Below are 24,582 nucleotides of genomic sequence, written 5' to 3'. Positions count from 1 at the left end.
ATCGAATCGTCGGTTGCACAGCACAAGCACAAGCACGAGTACGAGCAAAGCGAATCAATCGATTAACGACCGACCGGGTCCGTGGAAACAATTGTAACTGGAAAGAGACAGGCACAGCTTCTGAGGGGGGACTGTTGACTCATAAAGCCCGCCAGGTCCATGTTGAGAACGAGTCATGGACCCTCGAAAAATTTGGACTGAGGGGTGAACAATGAGCCACCGTCGAATCAGGTGACTCCGTAATATATCGAAAACTCCCCAACAAGATACGATCTGGGAATAATAAGACCGAGTATGACCGCGAGAGAAAGTACACTACGGACAACACGCATGCATTTTCAAAGAAGATATTGATTGCTTTCATTATAACGATGTGCTAGTTCATTCATGATTTCCAAAGGTTATCGATGTTGGTAAATAATTCATGACTCCTTAATAGTTCCGTGACAATCTCGAGTTGACTACCCTGTGATATTGAGTTTCGACCGTACAAGTAGTTCAAAAAAAAAAAAGTTCAAGGGACTTGAGACTTCTTGACAAAGGAGCATTTTATTTCACATCGCCAATATATAAATCTTACATCCTGAAAAAACATGCATCGATATTGTGATGGTACAATTACTACCAAGCCGCCAACGAAACGAGATTATTCTCTCTCCAAGTCTCTTACATCAATGCCGTCCTATCCCACAAAATCTCTACTAGCCTTTGCCTTGTCCTTTTGTGTATGTCTTGTCTTTAAGCTCATTAGGCATCCTGCTATAGCCATACAACCAATTGCCTGTATTCAACAAACCCAACCCGTGATATTCCCAAGTTCAACGTCTACTCTGCTGATGCTCTTGCAAGCGCCTCGTGCAGATGAGGTGGGAATCTGTATCGCAACTGACTGGTATATGTCGTCAAATCCAGTGTCATCTGCTTCAGCTGATCCACCATTAATCGTCGGGTGCCTTCATTGCCGCTGAACTGGCCGCTTGTAAGCTGCTCTCGCTGGCGAACGCAGCAAATAATGGTCCACATCAATAGGTTGGGCACATTAATAGAAACGGGTTGTGAGAGTCCAGAAAACTTCGAGGCATATGCTCGAATGGTGCTGCCATCGCCTGCTGCATCCAGAGGGAGGATTTCGAGGCTTCGGATTCTCTGTTCAAATTCGTTAGCAAATTCCATTATACGAGAAGTTCGTGAACTTACGTCGAGGCACTGAGCCCACTGTCCGGACTCCACCAATCCCTTGATGCTGCTCATCTCTAGTAGCACCCGGCAAGCGACCTTGTTCTGGTCCTGGATCCTCCTATAGAACATGGCGTCTCGCTCGTACATGCTCATCATGGTCTTTGCCAACTCAACAGGATCGTCAATTGCTGCCAAGCTGAGACTGCTGCCAGCGTCCGCCTCTTGCTCACCAGCCCGGGGCTTGACAGGCATGAGACGCATAGGGTCCTCGCCAATCTCGAGAGACACAGCCTCGCTCAATGCGCGACTGACAATGGCAACGACAGTATCATATTCACCAGCCAGATGGTACAGCAACACAGAATCCGTGGTACGGCCGTTCTCATCCGCAAAACTGGCGGCCTGAAGTGTGACAGTGTTGACAAAGTCGTCCTCAGCATCAAGTCCAATGAGGGGACCGCGTTCCTCGATGATACCGCGAATTCGTCGACCATCTGGTCGGATATCACCAATCAGCTTGCTGAACTCGCGTGTCTCGAGAACCAACTCGCGGAGAGCCTCGTGGCAGAGGCTGCTGTGTCGCTGGCCAGCTTCGCCGCCGAGATCCTGGTTCAGGCAGATGAGGGTCAGGTAGTCCACGGCAGACACGACATCAGCGGCTCTAAAGTCGCGAGTGTAGTATCCGATCATGCGACCGAAGTTAATCTGTGGTAGGTTCTTGGTGCTGTAGCTTCGCAAGTCGTTGGATGGTGACATAGCGTCACTTGGTCGGAGCAGACCGTAGAACTCGAGCGCGAGTCCAAAATGCACAGCATCGACGTACGAGAAGGGGTACAGGTAGGCAATGGCATCCTCAAACATACCTGAGAGAATCTGCAGGTAGAAGAACATGCCAAAGCTGCCGTTGCTGTCCTCTGAGTTGGCCTTGGGGAAGTGCTTCAGTCCGATTTCTCGGATGCTAGACTGCAACTCAGCCAAGCCATATGACTCGCCAGCCATCTCGATCGTCTTATCACCTTCTCTCGCCAAGTTGAACTGCAGCCAAATCCAATCATTGATATCTGTGTTGAGTCCGTCCAGGTTGCGGTTACCGAGCTCGATACGTCCGATAACCTTATAACAAGCCATGCGGAAAGGATCAATCGAGTTTTCAGGGGCGTTACGAGAGCGCTGAATGTACTCATTTGTGCAACGATCTAGAAGCTTCCTGTTGGTGATACGGCGATCCTCACTGGCAGCGTAGTTGTTCAAGTACGTTGCAAAGGTTCTATCAATGCCTCGGAACTGATTGGTGTTGTCATTAACATACTTAGCCGCCTCGCTCACATGTCCTGAGCGGAGCAGATAAAACACAATAGCCCAGACATATTCGCCCTGAACCTGCTGAAGCTCAGTATTGTCGGGAACCAGATCTTTTCGTGCGGACCGTAGTCGGATGTACGCCTTGACCTTGCTGACAATATCGGGGAGACCTCCAAGCTTCGCCTCGTGAGGATGCTTAGCAATAAGTGACTCAACTTCGCGCAAGAACTGTTTCTCAAGGAAGACGTTTGCGCCGCTGAGGATACGCTTTCGCATCTCAACAGCCTTGGCTGAGTTGGGGTTATCGTTGAGATACATATCCGCAAATTCGCGCTCCCGGGCCGTGGCATTGTTAAGTGTCGTCTCGGCATCAGGATTCTCACCTACAATCTCCATGACGGCAAGGTACGCCTCAACAAGATGTGGCGCATGGGGTTCGTGCGACTTTTTCTCAACAGCAGCGAGCTCAGAGAGAATGGGATAAGATCGCTTAAGAATACGAGCTGTGTTGAGGTTGCGAATCTTCTCCGAGAGACGTCCTTGCCTCTCGCGAAGCACTCTATCATCAGAGGAAACGCGACCATCCAGGCCACCTGACTCAGAGGAGCGATCGACATCAGAGAAATCAGTTGTATGCGCTCCAATTCGGCTAGGTGTTCCGATGACAGATTTCTGGAGTGTCGACCTGCCAAGGACACTGGCTCTTCCACTCTTTGCCGCAGGGGCCTGGCTCTTGCGCCTAGATCGACCGAAAGCGCTCTGAGAATCACGACCAGACGTAGCAACATCCTCACGAGGCGAGATTCCGAAATGCTGGTAAATGCGCTTTCGTTGCGCCTCCCATTCCATTGTAACATTGTCTTCGAGGAAGTTGTCAAAGTCGCGAACCGATCGATCGATCCCATCGGCAATCATGCTAAGAGTCGTCTTGGTCTGGAGGTTCGAGAGGTATGTTTCGACATCGAGTTCGCTTGGGGCATATCCATGGGTAGTTCGCTCAGTGCGACCAGCCTGGACATCAAGGAGACCAAGGTCCTTAGCAGCAACACCAGGATCAACACCAGAGGCTGCAAGAAGATAGTGAGCCTTTCCACCAAGAGGTTTGTCGCTAGGCTTTGATTGGAGCTTCTTCAATCGATGCCGTAAATCGCCCAAACCAAGCTCGAGACTCGGGAGGTCCTCCATATTGGCTTTACCATCAGCTTTCTGGCTTTTGGCAAAGAGACTGTCGAAATAGGCACCCGCTGGCTGTGATTGTGATTGTCCATTGGGGGCCTGGCTGGCAAAAAGGCTTCCTTCCAGGGTGCTCCCGCCGAGGGTGCTTGCACCAAGCATCGAAGGCGCGTTCTGCTGGGGTTGCGGCTGCTGCTGCTGCTGCTGCTGCGGTTGACCGAACAATGAGGGTTTCGCAGCTGCCGCGGGTTGCGCTAGGGAAGAACCAAACAGCGATGGCTTCTGTTGCTGCTGCTGAGCGCCAAACAGACCGCCTGTAGTTCCACTCTGCTGAGTCTGCGCAGGTTGTTGTCCAAACAGTCCAGTGCCAGTTCCGGCGCCGGTGGTTGTGCTGGCCGGCTGTGTCGTTGACTGACCGAAGAGACCACCGCCTGTGTTACCGGTCTGCTGCTGTTGTTGCGGCTGTCCGAAGAGGCTAGTACCCGTGGTAGCTGGTTTGTTTGCGCCCCCCAGTCCTCCAAATAAGCCTCCTCCCGTTGTTCCGCTCTGTTGTTGTTGTTGGTTCTGGGCATTCTGACCAAACAGACCGCCACCTGTTGCTCCGCTCTGCTGATTTTGTGTTGTAGACTGCCCAAACAGCCCGCCTGTTGTGCCGCCCGTGTTGGCTCCTCCAAACAATGAACTGCCACCAGTGTTGGTGGACTGTCCGAAGAGTGACATGGCGCCTCGTTATCGATGATACCGTCGAAAAAAAAAAACGATCGTGTCTCCTCGGCTTGTGTTCGAAGCGATGAAGTGCTAATGACAGACGAAATGTCTGAAGACGTGGTTGAGAGAATATGAAAAAGCCTGGTCAACAAACAGAGAAAGGCGGCGCGTTTGGATCTAGAAATTTAGGAGTGGGCCAAGGCTGGGATGAGTTCCTTGGAGGTGAAGCTTTGTCCAATCACAGAGGGTGTTTGCTCCTAGGCAACGCTAGGCAAACTACAGAGTCAATGCTCAGAGCTCCAGCTTTCAGCCAGTAAATTTCGAGGTGGAAATGGATGTTTGTGATACATCAACATAAAACATTGTAATTAACAAAGAAATAAGTCGATTATTCTATTTCATTCACCCTTTTTAGAGATACGCCCTTGTATCTATGTACAGATGATCATTAATTACTGGTCTTTATACCAAAATTTCCAACGCCAATTGCCCAAATCCAGCGCTCATCAACTTCATATCGTCATCTAATACCCAAGCTCGACCCCTAAGCACCATTTGGAGCACCATTCAAACTTGCCTTCTTGGAAACCACCTTGTCAATCTTACTGCGGTATTCCTGCTGTGTCTTGCACATGTCTAGGAAGATTTCATACTTGGCATCAAGGAGAGCCTTCTCGTCCTCGTTGGTGCTGGGATCGACCAGTCGACCTCGCTTGCTCATGCGGTCCATGATGCTCCAGAGAGACTCAGGCTCACTGCCCTCCTTGGCATGACTTGCTGCCTTGGCACCGAGCATGGCAGCACCGTGAACGACAGCAGCGTTGACGTAACGGGGAATAAGGACAGGCATGCCGCAGGCCGTTGCTAGAAGGTTCATGAGAACGGGGTTCTGGCACTGGGAACCAGACATAAAGATGGAGGAGATCTCGTGGCCGGCATTGTTCATCTGCTCGACGATTTGGCGGGTCTGTAATGCGATGAATTCCATGGTGGCGTAGTACCAAAGGGCCATGTTGTCGGTGCTCTTGTCGCTGTCCAGTCCGATCATGCTGCCCTTCATGTTGGGATCAGCGATTGGTGAGCGGTTACCCCAAAGGTCACCATAGAAGAAGTGGTGACGGCCAAGGTATGAAATCGAGGGAGCATTATGCTTCTCAACCATCAACTCAAGGTGAGTGTTGAGGAAGTCATAGATGTGCTTGTCTTCAGCTTTGGCAAGGGCGCATGTCTCATTGTAAGCGGGGTGGATGTCGAGCATATGTCGCAGAAGCTCTCCAGTCGCAGATTGACCACCTTCGGCCATCCAAAACTCAGGCAAGAGTACATCACGGTAAGGACCCCAGACACCAGGGACAAAGACAGGCTCCTTGGACAGAGCCAAGTGGCATGTGGAGGTTCCTGCAACAGCAGCCAAACGAGTGAAGGCTTGGGCAAGGTCATTGTGGGGTACAGCAGCGTTGAGTTCGTCGTCCCCAAGATCGACTTTAGCTCCCACAGTTCCGATCCAACCTGCATATGCGTCAATGACACCGCTGCCCACAGGGATGCCCATGGGAAGACCGAGTTGGTTCGCGGCTAGTCGACTCAAAGTGCCTACAGGCTCGCCAGCGCTGACATAGGTTCCGTTCTGCGAATTTGATGGTTAGCTTCTGGCGTATGAAAAGCATGGAGCAGAGAAATCAAGGGAAGATAATATGAAAAAGGCTCACCACCCCGTTGACACCACCCATCTGCTTGAAGTCGTCTTTGGTAAGATCTTCAAGACCAATCTCATGGTAGAAGTCTTCTTGCCAACCCTTGACGCTACCATCAACACCCACTGGGACGAAGCCCTGCTTGCAAACCACACTGCAGTAGCTACGGGTCTCGTTGCCAGTAGCCAAGTGTGTCAGAGCATCGGCAAGATCGTAGAACTTGGCACGGGCAAATAGCTCAGGAGGCATGTGGTTCTTGAGCCAGAGCACCTTTGGCATCTCCATCTCAATGCTCATCTTTCCACCAACATATTTGAGAAGCTTATGCTTGGTGTTGTTGATCTTCTCGGTCTCTTCGACAGGCCTGTGATCGAGCCATAGGATGACGTTGCGGTCATTGCCATCATTGGTGAAGTCTGGGCCAGTGACGGGGAGCGGCTCGTCGGTGTCATGGGTGAAGACGGCAAGAGAGCAAGTTGCATCAAAGCCAATGCCCTTGATACTCGAGGGGTTGACTGTGGACTCGCTAACGACGCGGCGGACACATTCGCAGATGCATTGCCAGATGTCTGTGGTGGATTGTTCCTAGAGGAGTCAGATCATGATGGGATAGTGTTGCGAGTGCAGCTTACGTAGTAGCCAGTCTCAGGCTGCCATAGCTTGATGTTCTCAGAGGCCAGAGCCTTGATATCACCAGTTTCGTCAATGATGCAAGCACGAGCAGAGCCAGTGCCGACATCGACACCGATGTAGTGATCCTACACGAGACAAGTCAGTCATGACACAATGTTAACCTTATACAACCGCCACAAACGGCTGAAGGGTGTATCCCGATGAGCGCATACCAAAACTTGAGGAGGTCTATCCATTGCGAAGAAGGTTAATCAGCAACTGTGCATGAAATGTGAAAGAATGGCGGGATGAAGGGAAACCTACTCCATGACTTTGATGGGCTTATGGTTGCTATACATAGTCTTGAGAAGACGCTGAGTGAGCGAAGGAGGGAGGGGAAGAATGATTCAAAGAGGTGTGAAGCAGAAGCAGAAGGCCGAGAAGAGGAGGCGTCGTCTGAGGCGGAGGCGTCACCCCGCGAAAAGCAACAAAAGTCTGGAACTTTGAGAGTAGCTAAGGGTGTGTAGCCAGTGATGGATCACTGAGTCTTAGCTCGAGATGGATTGGATTGGATTGTACTGTATTCGTCTGTATTCGTTCGTAATGCTTTGTAACTCAATTCATAAACATGAATAAACAGATGACGTTGCTCTGTGAGAACTCGGGAAGAGAAGAGACCTCACTCATATATATCTACGATCTAAACAGTTGAATCGATCATCAGGCGATGTGGAGCCTCCTCCCAAAAATAAGCTCGTGGAACGCTTTTTTACTATGGACTCTCTCTTCTCTCGGCATCTCGCGATTCACTGCCAAAAAAAAAAGAGAGAGGCCAGTCATGATGAGGAGAGCTCCATTGTTTGCCCATGATGGGATTGGGAGCTTTGACATGTTCTGAGCCCGGGGAACCCCCACCGAAGCCCACTATTTCCAGGGCGGGGATGCTCGGGATGCATGAGCCTAGAGTGAGGAGGACGTGGGAGGCCAGGAGGCAAAGCTAGAGGAGAGGGTGTGCTATAGCAATTCAGGTGTGTCTAGTGTGTCTACCTTATTGAGGTCCAATACCAAGAGCTCTAGAAGCTGAGAATCGCTGCAGGTTCTCCCAAAGAGGGAGAAGCTCTGCAACCGAGAGTTGTGCTGAGTGTCGATGCTACTGTTCAGTGGCGTCCTCAACAGCAGCATCACTCTCAGAGAATTTCAGGCTCTGCTCCGTACTCTTTTTCTTCTCTTGAGCCGTTCAAAATGTTGCTGCCTGAGCTCAGGTGGGGTTCCCAAGCCACCCAGAACGGTCCATCAGTCCATCAGTCCATCTCCAGGCTAGCGATAGATTTCATGATCTGCCATTGCCATTATGAGAACTCATGATGAACAATAACAGCATCAAATACAAGGTGTGTACATAAAATACAACTAGACAAGAGAAACAAAAAGCAAAGAAAACTATTCCTCGCTTCGTTGATAACCAATCATGAGATCCATGCCTAAGAATCCATTGACTTGCGAATCGCATATCACAGACATCGGTATTCCCCATAGTCTGTCCATCTACGGAGTAGGGTTAAACCACATGGAATTTGTTGACGACGATACCCAACTCAACAAGATATTACCCCTTAAACGCCTGCCTAACCTAACTCAACCTACAATTGGCACCAAACTCTAGATAGGTAGAGTATTCCGTACCTCAGGAACTGTCTAAGCGACTCTCACGATGCGATCAACGCATCTCCACCACAACTAACCAAAAACACACCGCCCACTTGGCCTGTCTCTCTGATAATCGTCCGTAGCAAGATGATATGATGTGGCATGAACTTCCATCCTCTTCTCTCGGCCGAAGCGGGCGGGGTGGAAAACACGAGAAACAACAAGACAAGAGAAAAACTCATAGTGTCCGATGACCTCCAAATGCTCCTGGGACAGGGATCATCTGGCCTCCACTGTATCCGGCAATTCCTATCACCCATCCCGAGGGGTCGGTTTAGCGCACTTATAGCGTTACAGCACATTGCAGCGGGATGCTGAAACTGTTCCAGCCATCAGGTCCGGAATTCCAGATCCGGCTCATCCGTGATGCATGCAGCAATTGGCCAATGGCATCTGATGATCTTCGCTCACCGAGATCTTGTGACTTGCTTGGTTGTGTCTTGTGCGGTGAGTATCACCTGCATCTGGTCACCTTGATAGGATAGGATAGGATAGGTCAACTCGACGAGTTACACGATGGTCAACGAAATGCAATCATGCTATGCTATGCTATCTTTCCTTCTACCAATGCTATTATCTTACAACCCATGAGCTGATGAGTCTTCAACTAACCATGCATATGCAGTCAAAATTATCACATGAGACAATATCCTCAGGTCTGAAGGAACCGTTCCCTCAACCATCACGCCAGATCAACCCTCAACATCTATTACCGGCAACACACCGCTCGCATCCAATTCCCCCTTCTTGAGTTTTCGCTGCCTCTCCCTCGTCTTTCTTCCTAAAACACAAACTCCCCTGACCATGCCTAAATCACTCCCGGCAGTCCATATCCCAACCCATTGCTAGGCGGGGGACCAAATACCTATACATAATTCATAAATTCGTCACTCATTATTAGGGTACTCCTGGCCTTCTACCAGGATCACCACTGTCAGCGTTGCCGCGTACGCTTCACGAATGGCACATGCCACACTAGATCCTCGTCAGCAACAATATGCACCTCTGTCACGTCGTATCAGACTTACCATGTTCTCCGAATATCGGCCACCACGGCACTGAGACCCCAGTGAGAACACCATGCTCGTGCCAAGACCTCGTTATCGCGGACTCCGAACGCTTCCACCACGAGAACTTTTTCATCGTCATTCTCATCTTCTTCCTCAAGTGCACCAGTCTGCATCAATCCGTTCAATGGTACGTGGCTGTGTTTGAAGCTCTGGCTGAACATATCTCGGTAGGGACCTCGCATCATATCTGGTCCTGGGCTTGATCGCACACTATGCAATTGCCGTCCTCCATACAGACCTCCCCAGTCTCGCACTCCAACGATAGAATCTACACGGATTGACGTGTAGACGTAGTCAAAGAAGAGCGGATGTGGTCCATCAGAGCAAGGCCACGCGGCCACGAATGAGACATCGTACATGAGTTTCAATGGCCATGACACCCCATCAATGGCAAACTGCACTGTTGCGTCAAACAGTCGCGAAAGCCCTGCTGCAGTAGGGGCGTCCCCAGGTCCATCTGCTGGCTTGAGACTTAACAGCTCTATCCGTACCGTGTCAATAGCATCTTCGGGACCGCCTTTCGGGCGCACTGGCTGGTAATCCTCTACTGGATATGCATCTGCAGCAGGGCCAAGCGGGTCAGAGCGCTCTGCCATCGATTCGACATCCTGGGGACTCATCCGCTGTATTGGTTTTCGGCTTCGAATTCTTGCAATCTGGGTCGGGTCAAGATCTTTGGTAGGGCGAGCAGGGCCGATCCAACCAGCAACAGCATGGCACGTAGGTGCTAGAACCTTACCCACAATCGAAGTGGCCGACCAATATGTGTAGCTGTTCTTGTACTGAAATCCGCAATGAGGATGCATGTGTGAAAGCAGCGCGAGGTTATCAGTTGCACTATCCGGGTCAAGGTCAAGGAGGGTGTTCATTATTAAAAAGGGGAAGGTTTGCTATTCGCGGTCAGTCTCTACTCACGGACAGAAAGAATCATCCGGCAATCAGTAGGCAGGAAGACTTACACCAGGCAACACAAGGCCGCTGAAGAAGGCAAACGCATCAGAGCTGACCTCATCCAGAGCCAATTCCGAATCCTTCTGTTTCATATTATCAAGGGTATCGGCTAGGTTGGGCCATCTCATCATCTGAGCAAAGCGCCTCAACATCCTGATTTGGCGCTTCTTCAACTTATACCGGAGAAGAACTGGTCCTGTTAGCAGCAAGCTCTCGTCGACATCCATCTTGTTTGTCACTCACTCTCTTCAGGTGTTTTGCCAACATCATCAACACGCACAAAATCCTGCCAACGACGAGCAAGGGCCAGATTCCACTGTATTGACGGGGGTATTTGTGATGTCAATTTCTCTTTTGCCCAATCACTATGTTGGTCTGACTGAATGCGCAACTCAAGCTCTAGACTTAGCAGAAGTTGGTGAAAGAATTTGTGAAACTGCTCCTCATTCCCGGGGCCTCTGTCGAAGATGAAGCGCGTAGCAACTTGATTCCGGGGATTACTAAAGTCGATCCAGTCCGGGCGAGACAGAACCATGATAAGATCCGTAATCTGCTTGTCGAGGGTCTTGTGGGGATTAAGAAACTTCTCGGGGTCCCTCAAAATACGCTTGTAAAGAACGCGATAGAGCAAAGACTCGTCGTCGTCCTCTATACCATGCCGTAATTCCTGCAGTCGATCGAATATACTTTCGAGACTCATGGTGCGAGGCATGACTCCCGCATCTCGGAGGGCAATTGTAGGTGGAAGAACACTGGACATTGAGGCCCATTCGTTGAGCGTGATGGTTCCAGGTAGGTGACCAAAGAAGAAGGCGAAACTCGGTTGCTCGAGGGTCTCCCATGGCCGGTCTGCGTAACCATGGCCTATAAGGCGTAGCGTCATGAGCTGTGTCATGGAGTCATGGAGGTTCGAAACATCGGTATTGTCAGAAGACTTTCCATCACCTCGATTTCCACTCGATGTCGTATAAAGAGCGTAGAATTCTTCGGGTTGATGCGGTATAGGTAGTTTGTGGCCTTTATGAGAGGGAGCACCTCGAGCAACTAGCTCCAAGGCATGTTGATGAGGTAGTTCATCGTTCATAGAAATGCCATAGGGTGGCCATGCTGATTGAGGGTCCCGAGCACGAACCGGACGTCCATTCGATGGTCTGGGTCCATTCGATGCGCGGGACTTGTTAAGAAAGCCGGACGACTTGGACCGTATTGGGGATGATCGGGGTTCGGGCTCGGGTTCGGGCTGTCCTCTTTTCTGTCTGCGGCGCATGTTGGACTCGTCTTCAGCAGTCGGCGGACGCTGACTATCGTAGGTAAGATCGGGAGCTGAACCAATACTTTGGCGAAATGGCGCATGGCCTATGTCGCCATTACTAGCACGACGAGGGCGATGGTACTCTCTAGGCTCAAGGTCTTTTGGCTGTAAGTGAGAGTATTAGCGATATGCTCAGCATTATGCCTCGGCGAGATCGGAGCTTGAGCTATAGCTCCATATGTGTTACAGCTAGAACTCGAGCTCGGGAACCGAAGTTTCCGATGGGAAGAACCCCGAATCGAGCTCCAAGGACAAATATCGACACCACTGCTGCCGCTGTTGCTGTTACGTACCGGAGGTTTCGTCGAATGTCTTCTGGAGCTGGCCCTGCGGAGCATGCTCCAGAGACCCTTCTTTTCACCCTGATCCGTCATGATGTCATCAGGCGCTGCGCGACTCCAACGCGACAATCGATATTAAGGAAGAACCTGGGGAATTCAGAAGAGGCGCATAAAGTCGAGAGTCGCAAAGGCGTGGTCGCGACGCCCAAGGCGCGCTGAGAGATTAAGACACGGAGAATTGAATGAGCGTGGAAAGTATGATAGACAAGGGTTCTCGTTAGCAAGCAGAATTGACGTTGCACATGATTGACGATGTGATGCTATCCCCGGCTCTTTTCCCTTTGAAGCACGACAAAAAAAGAGGAAAAGCTCTCGAGTTTGTTTCTCTGTGGAAGAAAAAAGAAAGAGAATGCAAGCGCCCTGCGTTAAGTTGAGGCAATGCGCAAGCAAAGCAACAGGGGGACCCCACGCCAGCCTGTTCCCTTTTTTTTAGTGGCGCGTCTTGCAGCAGATTGGCGATGAAATTGTTAATCCGAGGCGGTCGAGATTCGAGGCAACCCAGGGATTGTTGTATCGAGATATATAACAAGAGAGATCGGATATAGTAGAAAGTTGATGTTTAGAGGTGGTTGGAGGTTGAAAGTCAATCACAACGTTATTAGAGGGGAAGCTCCAATAACAAAGTCGCTATAGCAATTACCAGCCATTAAGTTTATACCTAATTTGAACGGAAAGTGTCTGATGCACAGCCGAGGGGACGCGCAGCCAACACGCAGCCATTCAAAGATAGTAGCTACCTATCCAATTGTTTGCTCACTGCGATACCCTCGGTATTCTCTCTGAGTAACTGCAAGCTTGACAATCCACAGTTGATGGCATGTCTGATCACTGAATCATTCAAACCAAGTCTTCAGTCTCTCTCCCTCTCTCCCTCTTCGTCGAGGTGTCACACTTCGTATAAACCTGCATGACCAACCCCCAGACCTGCATGCAGCTTCCCAGGGGCATACAAAACTTGCATAGAAACATCTACAACATAGACAATTAAACTGCTGAAATGCATCTATTGCTAGTAATGGCCAATTCTTCCTGTAAACGATCATGTAAAACACCAGCGAGTATGCAACATCCAACGCCCATCCTATCAAAGCTTGTGTAGAACGCATACAATACACCCTCCATCTCTTTCGCCCATCACGTCTACAATTACTTCAGATCTTCAGACAGGAGCTCTCCCAGGCTATTCTGATCATCCTTGAATTTCCCAAAGGCCTCCCGATACTGCAATAATCATTAGTTTCAATCAACAACCAAGGGAGAAACATAACTTACCGCAAAGAAAAAGTTGAGAATAAGCACAAGCATTAGTGAGCCACTGATAATCATGGGCCCGATCATGTTATCAAAGTCCTTACCGCTTCGCTCCACAATCATGGTTCGCCTGATTCTCAGCATTGCATAACCCCATATGCCGGCAAACACAGCAATGAGGACAAACAAGAGACCAATGACAGAAGCGAGTGTGTTCTCACCAGCTGCTGTGTAAAGACCGACAGCCAGACCGCCCTGAAGGATACAGATATGCTGCCACTTGAGGAAAGTTCGCTCGTTGGCGAGCCAAACCTTGGGCTCAACCTTGAGCTCGCCCATATTCTTGATCCATTCTGTCGGCGCTACTACACCCTCTGGCAATGGCTGTTGAGATGCCCGCTTCGCCCTTGAGTACTTGGATAGTGAGAATCCTGGGATAACAGATGAGAGAGTTCCGTAGGACCTCTCCTGCTCTGACCGTTGCTGGGAACTGCTCTCGCCAGCTTCTTCTCCGTTCGCGGGAGTAGACGTACGCTTGTTAAGAGCTTGGGTGATCGAATCCTTAGACATGCGTTCAGCCAGATAAGACTTGCTGACTGGTGAGCTTTGGGCAGGCTTATAGGACCCGGATTTAGCTCCCGCACCGATCAGACTTCCGACAGCCATAACGTCCTCATGTCGTTGAGCACGTCGCTGCTCCTCCTCCTCAAATGTCTTCTGAGGGTCCTTTCGGATATCAGACTCGAGATCACTGAGCCAGAAAGGCAAGTTGTTGACGTAATCTTCAAAGAGAGCTGCAATACCATGGACAAACTTGGAGAAGCGAGGAGTAGGGTGAACCAAGTGGGAGGACATCAAGTCCTCAACCCATGTGGGGTGCTTTCGTTGACTATCCTCCTTCAACTTGATCTCGAGAAGGGCATAAGGGAAACGGTTGACCTCACTCTGATTCATCTTCTTGAAGGGGTAGGTCATCTCGCTTTCGTCAATGTCAAGACGATGCCACTCATTTGGATCACGGCAAGGGCGGCTGGGGTCAAGAGTGTCCTCACGGATGAATGCCACGTCGGTATCGATAGCGATGCGAATACGATCATCAGCAGGCTTCTGAAAAGCGGTTCGAGCGTAGTTCGCCCTCAGAACAGGGCTAAGACCCTTCTCCTTGACGTATTTTTGTATGTTGTTGACAGTCTCCTGGAATTGTTCGATCTTTTCAGGAGCAAAGCTCTGTCTCTTCATCTTTGCGACCGCCTTCTCAGGGTTGTATTCGCCATCCACGAATGACTTAACATATTTGTCCTTGATTGTGAACTTGAGGTCCTGGCTGCCACCCTTGTCGTCGACAGTCTTTTGCTCGACGAAAATCTCGGGTCGAGTAGCCAACTGTCCATACCAGCGAAGTCGCAGGGACGTTGCTTCAGATTTGCGGTTGACCTTCTCGCCATAAAGCTCAAATTGCTTATTATCGAAGTACAACGAAGTGATAGACGGAGAGTCGCTGCCATCAAGCTCCTTGGCGGACTGTTCACTATAAACAAGAGCCGGTAGATGTCGAAGGATGACAGTCTTGACCTCAAGCAAGTTATCAGGGTGGACCCAGACTATAATTGAGTTAGCATAGTACAACAAAGCTGAAGACGTCTTGAATTTGACTTACACTTGTGAGCTGTGTAGCGCTCGCCATTGTGAGTCTCGCCCTGAGACTCAAGATCCAGGGGTGGCAGCTGCTCCCCGCCATCTTCGAGTTGTTGCCTAATGGCAAAGTACATGATGGACAGCTTGTTGAGTAGCGGGGAGTAACCAGTCTCGGAGTTGAATGGTCGCTGAGAAAGGCTCAACTGCATCATAGGACGGACCTTGTAACGGTCTCCTCGCTTCCGGTCGTGCTTCTTAATGATCTTGAGGAAGCCAGTGTAGTTGATGTTGCTATACTTCTTGAGCTCACGAACCTCATTAGTGATCTCGTCAAGCTCTGATTCCAGAGTGCGCAAGCGGGAAGCCGAGATCTCGCCCTTTTGAGGGGCTCCATCGTCCTCTGAGGACTCGACGGGAGCGAGTTCCTTGAGCTTGCCGAAAGCAGCGTCAACTCGTTCCTTGAGAGCGTTAAAGCGTTGCTCTTGGAACTGAGCGACCTTCTCGAGTTGATTGTTGAAGATCTCTTCGCAGAAGCGAGTCTCGTCCTTCTCGGTCCACGGCTGGTTATCATCATCGGCCACATCCTCCCTCAACAAGCTCTTGAGCTTCGCATAGTCGATATACTTGTCCTTCCATGGCGGATAGATGGACTCGCGGAGGGTCCGACCGAAGCGCATTGTGGGTGGATAGCGATCGTAGCTTTACGACAAGAGAGGCCAATTATCTCCAAGCAGGCTACCAACAGGATGCTGTGTAGGGCGAGATAGACCGTCGAGAGATCGTACCTGAGACAAAGGTAAAGCGTTGAGGAATTCGGAATAGGCTCAATTGCGGCGCATGACACAATGATGATGCAGTTCCGTCAAGAGCGGATTATAGCTTCGAGACACGGCAATGGAGACGAGACGGTTGAGGCGCGATGATGCTGTCTAGAAATGCTAGACTTGCCGACAGGGCGTATATACGGCGATATTAGGGATGATAATCGCAGTTTGTTGTTGTGACGTGCGAAGATGAAGGTGCACGATAACACAAAATAAGTTACAGTTGTAGTTTCAAGAAGTTGAACGAGAAAAAGGCTGGGCAACAATGGATCAACATGGAGACTGACTTCCCTGGACCTGGACCTGGACCTGGACCTGGACCTGACGCCAGGGCCCCACTAGCGGAAAGCAAGGCAGTGAAGGTTAGACCACCTACAGTATGGGCAGCATCCACTCACTACAGAAACAGCTCTCCAGCGGCTCTTCGGTGTCCAAAACAGCTGCTGAAACTAACCCTCAGTGGAAGATGCAACCGTAGCAGACCCATAACCCGCTGGAAGCGACCTGGCAGCTTGATACCCGTGTCGCCTAGGTTCTGTTAGCCCATGTTGAGGTTGTCTCCAATTGCCCTATCAGAATCTACCACTTACACACGTGTTCCATTGCCGTGGATGCATCTAAAATCTAGGTGCATATCATTCCCGTCTGTCTAATCCCTGCTTCTGCGTGCATTCATGTGTCTCCATCTACGCACGTGAAGAGAATTGGCCGAACAGTCTCAGTTCATGGCTTCAAGTAAATTTTGTTAGTGAGATCTGAAGAATTTTCGGGTGTGAAAACCTCTCAAGATCCTTCGTATTCAGGCTCTGTCATGGCATGCCACTACCTCTACGGTAAAAAAATTGGCTTTTGACTAGAGTTTGCAGCTAAACCAGATTCGAATAAATCATTTCCTTAGCAACATCGAAAGCACGTGCGTTGAGTTACGTTGCATTACTCAAACCTCCATCCAGCCTCAGTATTACCACCAACAGGCTCGATGCTTGTTCTCTCGATGAGTGCGTCGTTGTCATGTTTACCAATCAAATGTCTCTCGAGAATATGCAACTTGAGCTCAAGCCGACAAGAGGGCACGCGACCTGTCTCTAATGCGAATCTCACTTTTTGGAACTCGGGATCTAGCCAATAGCAGGTATTGTTCTATACACGCATGAACACGGAAAACGATGCTGCACCTCCAAGCTTCCTTGGCGAGCCGGCATTCATGACGAAGTACGGATTACCGCAAATTCCTCTCTCTGAGACTCCCTCCCTCTGGATTTCTTTTTAGGGCAAGGCTAAAGTAACATAAACTCCACTAAGTTTAGGATCATCTTTATAAAACTTTCCTAAACATTTTCTTAATCTCCCTAAAACATCACAATAGTGAGAATTGCCGAATGGAATATTCTAATAGCCTGTCGTAGCCAACAGTCATTCAAATTGGTATAACTAATACATTCATCATTCCTGAACAGACCCCTTTTATCATATCCGATTCCATGGTCATGGTATCATCCTGTATCCGATCCGTTGCTCCCTGTGTCCCAAATGTAGAATAAATAAAGAAACTATGCAATTTTAATTCAAGCCTCGACCTTGATCTGGCTGAAAATCTCCTGCGCAGTGCGCTTGGTGATACCACCAGTGACAGGCAGGTTGGTATACTTCTCGAGATAGAGATCAATCTCACGAGCAGCCTGGCGACCTTCGTTGATACCCCTGAGGCATTTGTTAGTGATGTTTTTCAAGCGGATCGATATAGTTGAAACTTACCAGACAATAAGAGATTGACCGCGGCGGGCGTCACCAGCAGCGAAGACGCCCTCAAGGTTGGTGCTGTACTTGCCAGGGGCTGTCTTGACGTTCTTGCGAGCATCCTTCTCGATCTCGTCACCAAGAACACGAGCCTCAGGTCCAAGGAAACCCATGGCAAGTAGGACGAGGTCGGCAGGGAAGAATTGCTGAGAGCCCTCAACCTTCTTCATGTCCCAACCACCGCTAGGAGACTTGGTCCACTCCACGCGGATGGTGTTGATGCCCTTGACCTTGCCAGAGCCATCATCCATGAACTCCTCAGACATGATGCAGTACTCACGAGGATCCTTGCCAGTGTGCTGGCGAACCTCAGTGTGGCCGTAGTCAACACGGTAGATACGAGGCCACTGAGGCCAAGGGTTGTCGTTGGCACGCTCGGGAGGAGGCTGGGGCAGAAGCTCGAAGTTGGTGACGGACTTGGCACCATGACGGAGAGAAGTACCAATACAATCGTTGCCAGTGTCGCCACCACCGATGACAACAACATCCTTGCCCTTGGCGGAGATGTAGGTGTTGTCCGCAAGCTCAGAGTCAAGGAGAGACTTGGTGTTCTTGTGGAGGAATTCCATAGCGTAGTGAATACCATCGAGCTGGCGGCCCTTGATAGGAAGGTCGCGGGCAACGGTAGCACCGGTTGCAATGACGACGGCGCTGTTGCTGGCTCGAAGGTCGTTTAGAGAAGGGTGACCCTCCTCACCAACAGCAACGCCAGTCTTGAAGATGATACCCTCAGAGGCCATGAAGTCGGTACGGCGCTTGACAATACGCTTATCAAGCTTCATGTTGGGAATACCGTACATGAGGAGACCTCCGAGACGATCAGCTCTCTCGTAAACAGTAACGAGGTGGCCGGCACGGTTGAGCTGATCAGCCGCGGCCAGACCAGCAGGACCGGATCCAATGATCGCGACGGTCTTGCCAGTTCGGACCTTGGGAGGTTGAGGAACCATCCATCCCATCTCGAAACCGCGATCAATGATGGCGCACTCGATAGACTTAATACCAACAGGGTCCTCGTTAATACCCAAGACACAAGCACCCTCGCAAGGAGCCGGACAAACGCGGCCAGTGAACTCGGGGAAGTTGTTGGTCATCAGGAGACGGTTGAGAGCATCCTTCCATTGGTTTTGAAACACCAGTTCATTCCATTTAGGGATAATGTTGGAGATAGGGCAGCCAGTCTCGGACTGACAGAAAGGTACACCACAGTCCATGCAACGAGCGGACTGGTATTTGAGCTCGTCCTCGTCCAGACGAGAGCTCAGCTCAGCCCAGTCCTTGAGACGAGAGTTGACAGGGCGGTACTTCTCCTGACGGCGTTTGTACATCTTGAAGCCTCGAGTCTTGTCGAGCACAAGGGCACGCTTCTTCTCGGCAGCGTTGTCACCGACAGCCTCCTCGAGATCCTGGAGCTTGGCAACCTTCTCGGACTTCTTGTGCTGGACACCAGAGACAGCAGGAAGGTTGTACTCAGCACGCTTGGCTTCAGCAGCCTTGGCAGCCTCCTCCTCGAGGACACGCTTGTAGTCGACGGGAAGAATCTTGATGAATCGAGGAAGGGCTCGGTTAAAGTCAACCAGGATGCGAGCTGCGCGCTCGGAGCCAGTGTAGTGATGATGATCCTCAATGAGACCACGAACGAAAGCAATCTCAGCAGGATCCTCGAGACCACTGGCCTCAACCATCTCGCCGTTGAGCTTGGAGTGGAAATCACCGTGAACATCCAAGATGTAGGCAATACCACCAGACATACCAGCAGCAAAGTTGCGGCCAGTAGATCCAAGAACAACAACGCGGCCACCAGTCATGTACTCACAACCGTGGTCACCGACACCTTCAACAACGGCGGTAGCACCGGAGTTTCGGACAGCGAAACGCTCGGCAGCAACACCACGGAAGAAGCAAGTGCCAGTAGTAGCACCGTACAAGCAAGTGTTACCAATGAGAATGTTCTCCTCCGACTTGAAGACAGCTGAGCGGGGAGGGTAGATGATCAGTCGACCGCCAGACAAGCCCTTGCCAACATAATCGTTGGCATCACCCTCGAGCTCAAGGGTGACACCAGGAGCAAGGAAAGCACCGAAGGACTGACCAGCGGAGCCCTTGATATTAACATGGACAGTGTCCATGGGCAGTCCAGCCTCGCCGTATCGCTTGGAGATGTGGTAAGAAAGTGAAGTACCCATTGCTCGGTCAGTGTTGACGATGTCACACTCGATTCTGGAGGGGAGACCCTTGTCGAGAGTCAACTCAGACTCGGAGATAAGCTTGTTATCCAGTCGGACGTGGAGCTTGTGGTCCTGCTTTCGGACGTTGAAGGTGGCAACACCAGGTCGGAGCTTGTGTGCAGGTGTCAAGAGAAGAGACAGGTCAATGTTGGCTGTCTTGTTGGTTCGAAGGTCATCACGCATCTTCAGGACCTCGACGTGGCCAACCATCTCGTTGATGGTTCGGAAACCAAGCTGAGCCATGATAGCTCGGAGCTCGTTGGCCACATAGTAGAAGAAGTTGATGACATGCTCGGGAGTTCCAGTGAACTTCTTGCGAAGCTCAGGATCCTGGGTAGCGATACCAACAGGGCAAGTGTTTAAATGGCACTTTCTCATAAAGACACAGCCCATAGCGATGAGAGGAGCGGTGGCAAAGCCCCATTCCTCAGCACCAAGCAGACAAGCCAGGGCAACATCACGACCAGTCTTGAGCTGACCATCAGTCTGGACAACGACACGACCACGAAGGTCGTTGAGAACCAGAGTCTGATGAGTCTCAGCCAGACCCAACTCCCAAGGAAGACCGGCGTACTTGATACCAGTCCATCGAGAGGCACCAGTACCACCATCGTGACCAGAGATCAGGATGTGGTCGGCCTTGGCCTTGGCGACACCAGAGGCGACGATACCGACACCGACCTCAGACACAAGCTTGACAGAGACTCGGGATCGAGGGCTAGAGCACTTAAGATCGTAGATCAGCTGCTTGAGATCCTCGATGGAGTAAATGTCGTGGTGGGGAGGAGGCGAGATAAGACCGACACCAGGGGTGGAGTGACGGGTGCGAGCAATAGACTTGGACACCTTGTGTCCAGGAAGCTCACCACCCTCACCAGGCTTGGCACCCTGAGCCATCTTGATCTGAAGCTCGTCAGAGTCAGCCAGGTAGGCAGAAGTGACACCGAAACGGCCAGAAGCGACCTGCTTGATAGCGGAACGCATGGTGTCACCGTTAGGCATACGCTGAGATCGCTCAGGATCCTCACCACCCTCACCAGTGTTAGACTTGCCGCCAAGACGGTTCATGGCAACGGCGAGAGTAGAGTGAGACTCCATGGAGATGGAACCATAAGACATGGCGCCAGTGCAGAAGCGTCGGACGATGTCAGTCCAAGGCTCGACCTGGTCGATGGGAACAGGAGTGCAGTCCTCAAACTTGAAGTCAAGAAGACCACGGAGGGTACAGTTCTTGATCTGCTCATACTCGGAGCGGGAGTAAGCCTCATAGGACTTGTCGTTCTTGGTGCGGACGGCGTCCTGGATGTTGGCAATCGAGGTAGGGTCGTTGACGTGGGGCTCGCCACCATCTCGCCAGTGGTACTCGCCAGACTCAGGAAGACCGGAGGGGAGGATAGTCTCGCGGGTGGGGAAACCACGCTCATGGAATCGGAAAGCCTCCTCAGCAATAAGCTCGAAAGTCATACCCTGAATACGAGAAGCCGTACCCCTGAAGCATCGCTCAACAACTGTCTCATCAAGACCCAGGATTTCGAAGATCTGTGCACCCTTGTAAGAGGCAAGAGTAGAGATACCCATCTTACTCATAACCTTGAGAATACCACCATCGCAGGAGTGTTTGTAGTTACGGATAAGAGTCTCGTTGGTAGTCTTCTTCTTGATGAGACCCTCGCGGTTCAACTTGAGAATGCACTCCATGGCAAGGTAAGGGTTGATGGCATCAGCACCGTAACCGAGGAGTACACACATGTGGTGAACCTCACGAGCCTCAGCAGTCTCGACAACGAGAGCAACCATGGATCGCCACTTGTTGCTGACGAGGTGATGGTGAACCATAGCGGAAGCGAGGACAGCGGAAACAGGCACGCGGTCAGCTGAGGTATTGCGGTCGGAAAGCACAATGACACGGTCGCGAGACTCGATGGCGGCAGAGGCCTCGTTACAGATCTCATCGAGGTGCTTGATATAGCCCTGAATACCTTGGTTCTTGGGGAAGGTCAGATCAATAGTCTTGACAGTCCACTCAGAGTACTTGTTGGACATGTTCTTGACGGCATTGAACTCTTCGATGGAGAGGATAGGGCTGGGGAGCAAAAGACGACCACACTGGGAAGCGTCCATCTCTAGCAGGTTACCCTGGGGACCAACATAACACTCAAGAGACATGACAATGGACTCTCGGATAGGATCAATGGGAGGGTTAGTGACCTGGGCGAAGAGCTGTCGGAAGTAGTCATAGAGGAGACGAGGAGCCTGGGTCAGGCAGGCAAGGGGAGCATCGTTACCCATGGATCCCAGAGCTTCCTTCTCATCAGCGGCCATAGGGGCGAGCAACAGGGAAACCTGCTCGTGAGTATAACCGTAAGAGAGGAGAAGAGGGTCAGCCTGGATAGCCTTGTCATCAAGTTTGGGGGCAAGGTCCAGGGCCTGCTCCATGATCTCAACGACCTTGGGCAGAGTAATCAATTCACTATCGAGCCAGGCTCGGAAATCATATCGACTCGAAACAGCCTCCTTCAATTCCTTGTCATCGATGATGCGACCAGCCTGTGTATCGACCAACAACATACGACCGGGCTGAAGGCGACCCTTCTGAATGACAGTCTCGGGCTCGACGGGAATGGTTCCGACCTCGGAAGCACAGATGATACGATCATCGTCCATCACGTAGAAACGGCAAGGTCGGAGACCATTTCGGTCAAGGTTGGCACCGCAGTATCGGCCATCAGCGAATGTGAACAGAGCAGGGCCATCCCAAGGCTCCATCTGGCAAGCAGCCCACTCGTAGAATGCAGCCTTCTTGGGGTCCATGTGCTGGTTGCCTTGCCAGGCCTCAGGAACCATGAGCATAACAGCTTCGGGAAGAGAGAGAACACCGTTGATGGTAAGAAGCTCGAGAACGTTATCGAAAGCAGCAGAATCGGAACCGCCATCCTCGACAACAGGGTACATCTGCTCGAGCTCCTCCTTGAAGATATCAGACTGCATGACACCCTCACGGGCGCGCATCCAGTTCTTGTTTCCTCGTAGAGTGTTGATTTCACCGTTGTGGGCAGCCCATCGGAGAGGCTGAGCACGGTCCCATGAGGGGAATGTGTTTGTAGAGAAACGAGAGTGCACCAGAGCAAAATGAGCCTCGTAATCAGCGTTGACAAGATCATGGTAGTAAGAGTAAACCTGGACAGGAGCGAGCTGACCCTTGTAAACAATGTTCTTGTTTGAAAGGGAGCAGAGATAGAACCAGTTGTGAAGACCAATGCTCTGAGTGGCGCGCTTTCGAAGGATGTACAGCTGTCTCTCAAACAAGCGTTCGTCAAACTTCTCAGGGTCGGTCATCTCAGGAGCATTTCCAGTACCGTAGGCAGAGGCCAGAACAACAAAAGGCTGAGCGATGATGGGCTCACGCGATTTGGCAGCAGGTCCTAGAAGAGTCGAGTCGACAGGAGGCCTTCGCCATCCTAGGACTCGGAGGCCCAGCGACTCGGCAACATCTTCCAGCTGCCTCTTGGACTCTTGGAGAGTCTCCTCGTCGGGCTTAAAAAACAGGTTTCCCACGGCGTACTGGCCCAGGGGAGGCAGCTTAATGTCCTCCTCCTTCTCAAAGTTCTTGATGAAGAACCGGTGGGGGATGGATGTCATAACACCAGCACCATCACCATCTCGTGCATCAGATCCCACGGCACCACGGTGGGTCATGTTGCAGAGAAGGTTACGGGCATCACTAACAATCTTGTGGCTAGGCTTGCCCTTGATGTGGCTATGAACATGTTAGTGAGGTTAAGATGATCATCTGAGAAGTAACTGACCAAGCAAAGCCGACACCGCAAGCATCCTTCTCATAAGAAGGGTCATAGAGACCCTGCTTCACCGGCAAGGCACCAGCCCACGAGTCATTGTTTTCAGTCTGATACTCATAAGGTATGTATGGTTGTTGCTCGGCTTCGGTTTGAATATGTCGGTCGTCGAATTCCTCGTTTAGGCCCATGCTAGGCAAGGATTCGATCGAACTTGAGTGGGGTTGTGGGGGAGTTCGGTGGGGTTGTAGGATCGCGGGGCGCTTTGGTAAGAGCAGCTGTAGCCACTCTACCGGAGATCTAGCATTCAATTAATTAGCACGGGTAAAAGGAAGATATGGCAATTAGGCGCGCTCCGTGTAATAGGCTGCAGGGTCAGTCCCGACGAGCTCAAACAGGTTCCGAAAGGTTATCCGAGGCAGTCCAGGGTTTGCTGTTCATTGAGGGGTCGCTAATAGAGAGAAAAAACCGTTGGTGGCTCCGGCATCGGGTAGAGATAAGGGACGATAACTCAAAACCACCAGAGAATATGCCCCGCCAAGTTGCGCCCGCAGCTCTCACTGCAGCCTCTAGTTCTGGCTGAACGGTTTTGTGTAGCATCCTCGAGAGAACAGCGCCATGACAATGCTGAAGTGTCCATATCATAACATCCACTTCCAAGACAATGCAGGCTCTCGACCAAGCTTCTGAGCTGTCTTATTTGGGCCATCGACCCACCAAATTATCGGTGGTCTGCCGGGCGGGGCCCTTGTCCTGGCTGCATTGGAGTGGGATGTTTTAGAGCAACAGGGCCAATGATGGACTGTGCAATGCTAACAACCTAACCATGCGGCCATGCGGCTAAGACAAGGGGGGCCGAAGAGGCGCCTGGGGATGGACGTCACTGCAGCAATGCCACCAACTGTTGGAAATGGAAACAAATGCCACCAATGCCAGAGGAGCGCAATCGGAGAGGCCCGTAAAGCTAGTCCGCCAGAAATGTTGCCTTCACTTGTTGTCTGAGA

The 24,582-nt window shown here is 51.0% G+C and overlaps 6 protein-coding genes across 6 annotated transcripts; all 6 read right to left on the bottom strand.

The window, feature by feature from the left end:
- Window positions 1–825: 825 nt before the first annotated feature.
- Window positions 826–4,374, bottom strand: NIC96 (nuclear pore complex subunit; the record flags this gene model as incomplete). Its single annotated transcript, XM_044818208.1, has 2 exons — window positions 826–1,146; window positions 1,198–4,374. 2 exons carry the CDS (start codon window positions 4,372–4,374, stop codon window positions 826–828), a joined length of 3,498 nt encoding a protein of 1,165 aa, XP_044685910.1.
- Window positions 4,375–4,906: 532 nt separating this feature from the next.
- On the bottom strand, window positions 4,907–6,925 carry J7337_000454 (uncharacterized protein; the record flags this gene model as incomplete). The annotated part of the gene is made up of 4 exons (XM_044818207.1): window positions 4,907–5,989; window positions 6,072–6,641; window positions 6,689–6,814; window positions 6,902–6,925. The coding sequence occupies 4 exons, from the start codon at window positions 6,923–6,925 to the stop codon at window positions 4,907–4,909; spliced, it is 1,803 nt and encodes a 600-aa protein (XP_044685909.1).
- A 2,337-nt stretch (window positions 6,926–9,262) lies between these two features.
- J7337_000453 (uncharacterized protein) lies at window positions 9,263–10,623 on the bottom strand (the record flags this gene model as incomplete). Its single annotated transcript, XM_044818206.1, has 3 exons — window positions 9,263–9,350; window positions 9,404–10,227; window positions 10,405–10,623. The coding sequence occupies 3 exons, from the start codon at window positions 10,621–10,623 to the stop codon at window positions 9,263–9,265; spliced, it is 1,131 nt and encodes a 376-aa protein (XP_044685908.1).
- Window positions 10,624–10,631: 8 nt separating this feature from the next.
- J7337_000452 (uncharacterized protein) lies at window positions 10,632–12,082 on the bottom strand (the record flags this gene model as incomplete). Its single annotated transcript, XM_044818205.1, has 2 exons — window positions 10,632–11,813; window positions 12,002–12,082. 2 exons carry the CDS (start codon window positions 12,080–12,082, stop codon window positions 10,632–10,634), a joined length of 1,263 nt encoding a protein of 420 aa, XP_044685907.1.
- A 1,113-nt stretch (window positions 12,083–13,195) lies between these two features.
- On the bottom strand, window positions 13,196–15,612 carry J7337_000451 (uncharacterized protein; the record flags this gene model as incomplete). Its single annotated transcript, XM_044818204.1, has 3 exons — window positions 13,196–13,270; window positions 13,322–14,901; window positions 14,958–15,612. 3 exons carry the CDS (start codon window positions 15,610–15,612, stop codon window positions 13,196–13,198), a joined length of 2,310 nt encoding a protein of 769 aa, XP_044685906.1.
- Window positions 15,613–17,324: 1,712 nt separating this feature from the next.
- Window positions 17,325–23,769, bottom strand: GLT1 (glutamate synthase [NADH]; the record flags this gene model as incomplete). Its single annotated transcript, XM_044818203.1, has 3 exons — window positions 17,325–17,460; window positions 17,515–23,541; window positions 23,591–23,769. 3 exons carry the CDS (start codon window positions 23,767–23,769, stop codon window positions 17,325–17,327), a joined length of 6,342 nt encoding a protein of 2,113 aa, XP_044685905.1.
- Window positions 23,770–24,582: the final 813 nt, after the last annotated feature.

This window comes from Fusarium musae, chromosome 1, assembly GCF_019915245.1.
Source record: "Fusarium musae strain F31 chromosome 1, whole genome shotgun sequence".
NCBI classification, from domain to species: domain Eukaryota; kingdom Fungi; phylum Ascomycota; class Sordariomycetes; order Hypocreales; family Nectriaceae; genus Fusarium; species Fusarium musae.
The sequence above is the reverse complement of the archived record's forward strand: the minus strand, read 5'-3'. Positions and strand labels throughout refer to the sequence as shown.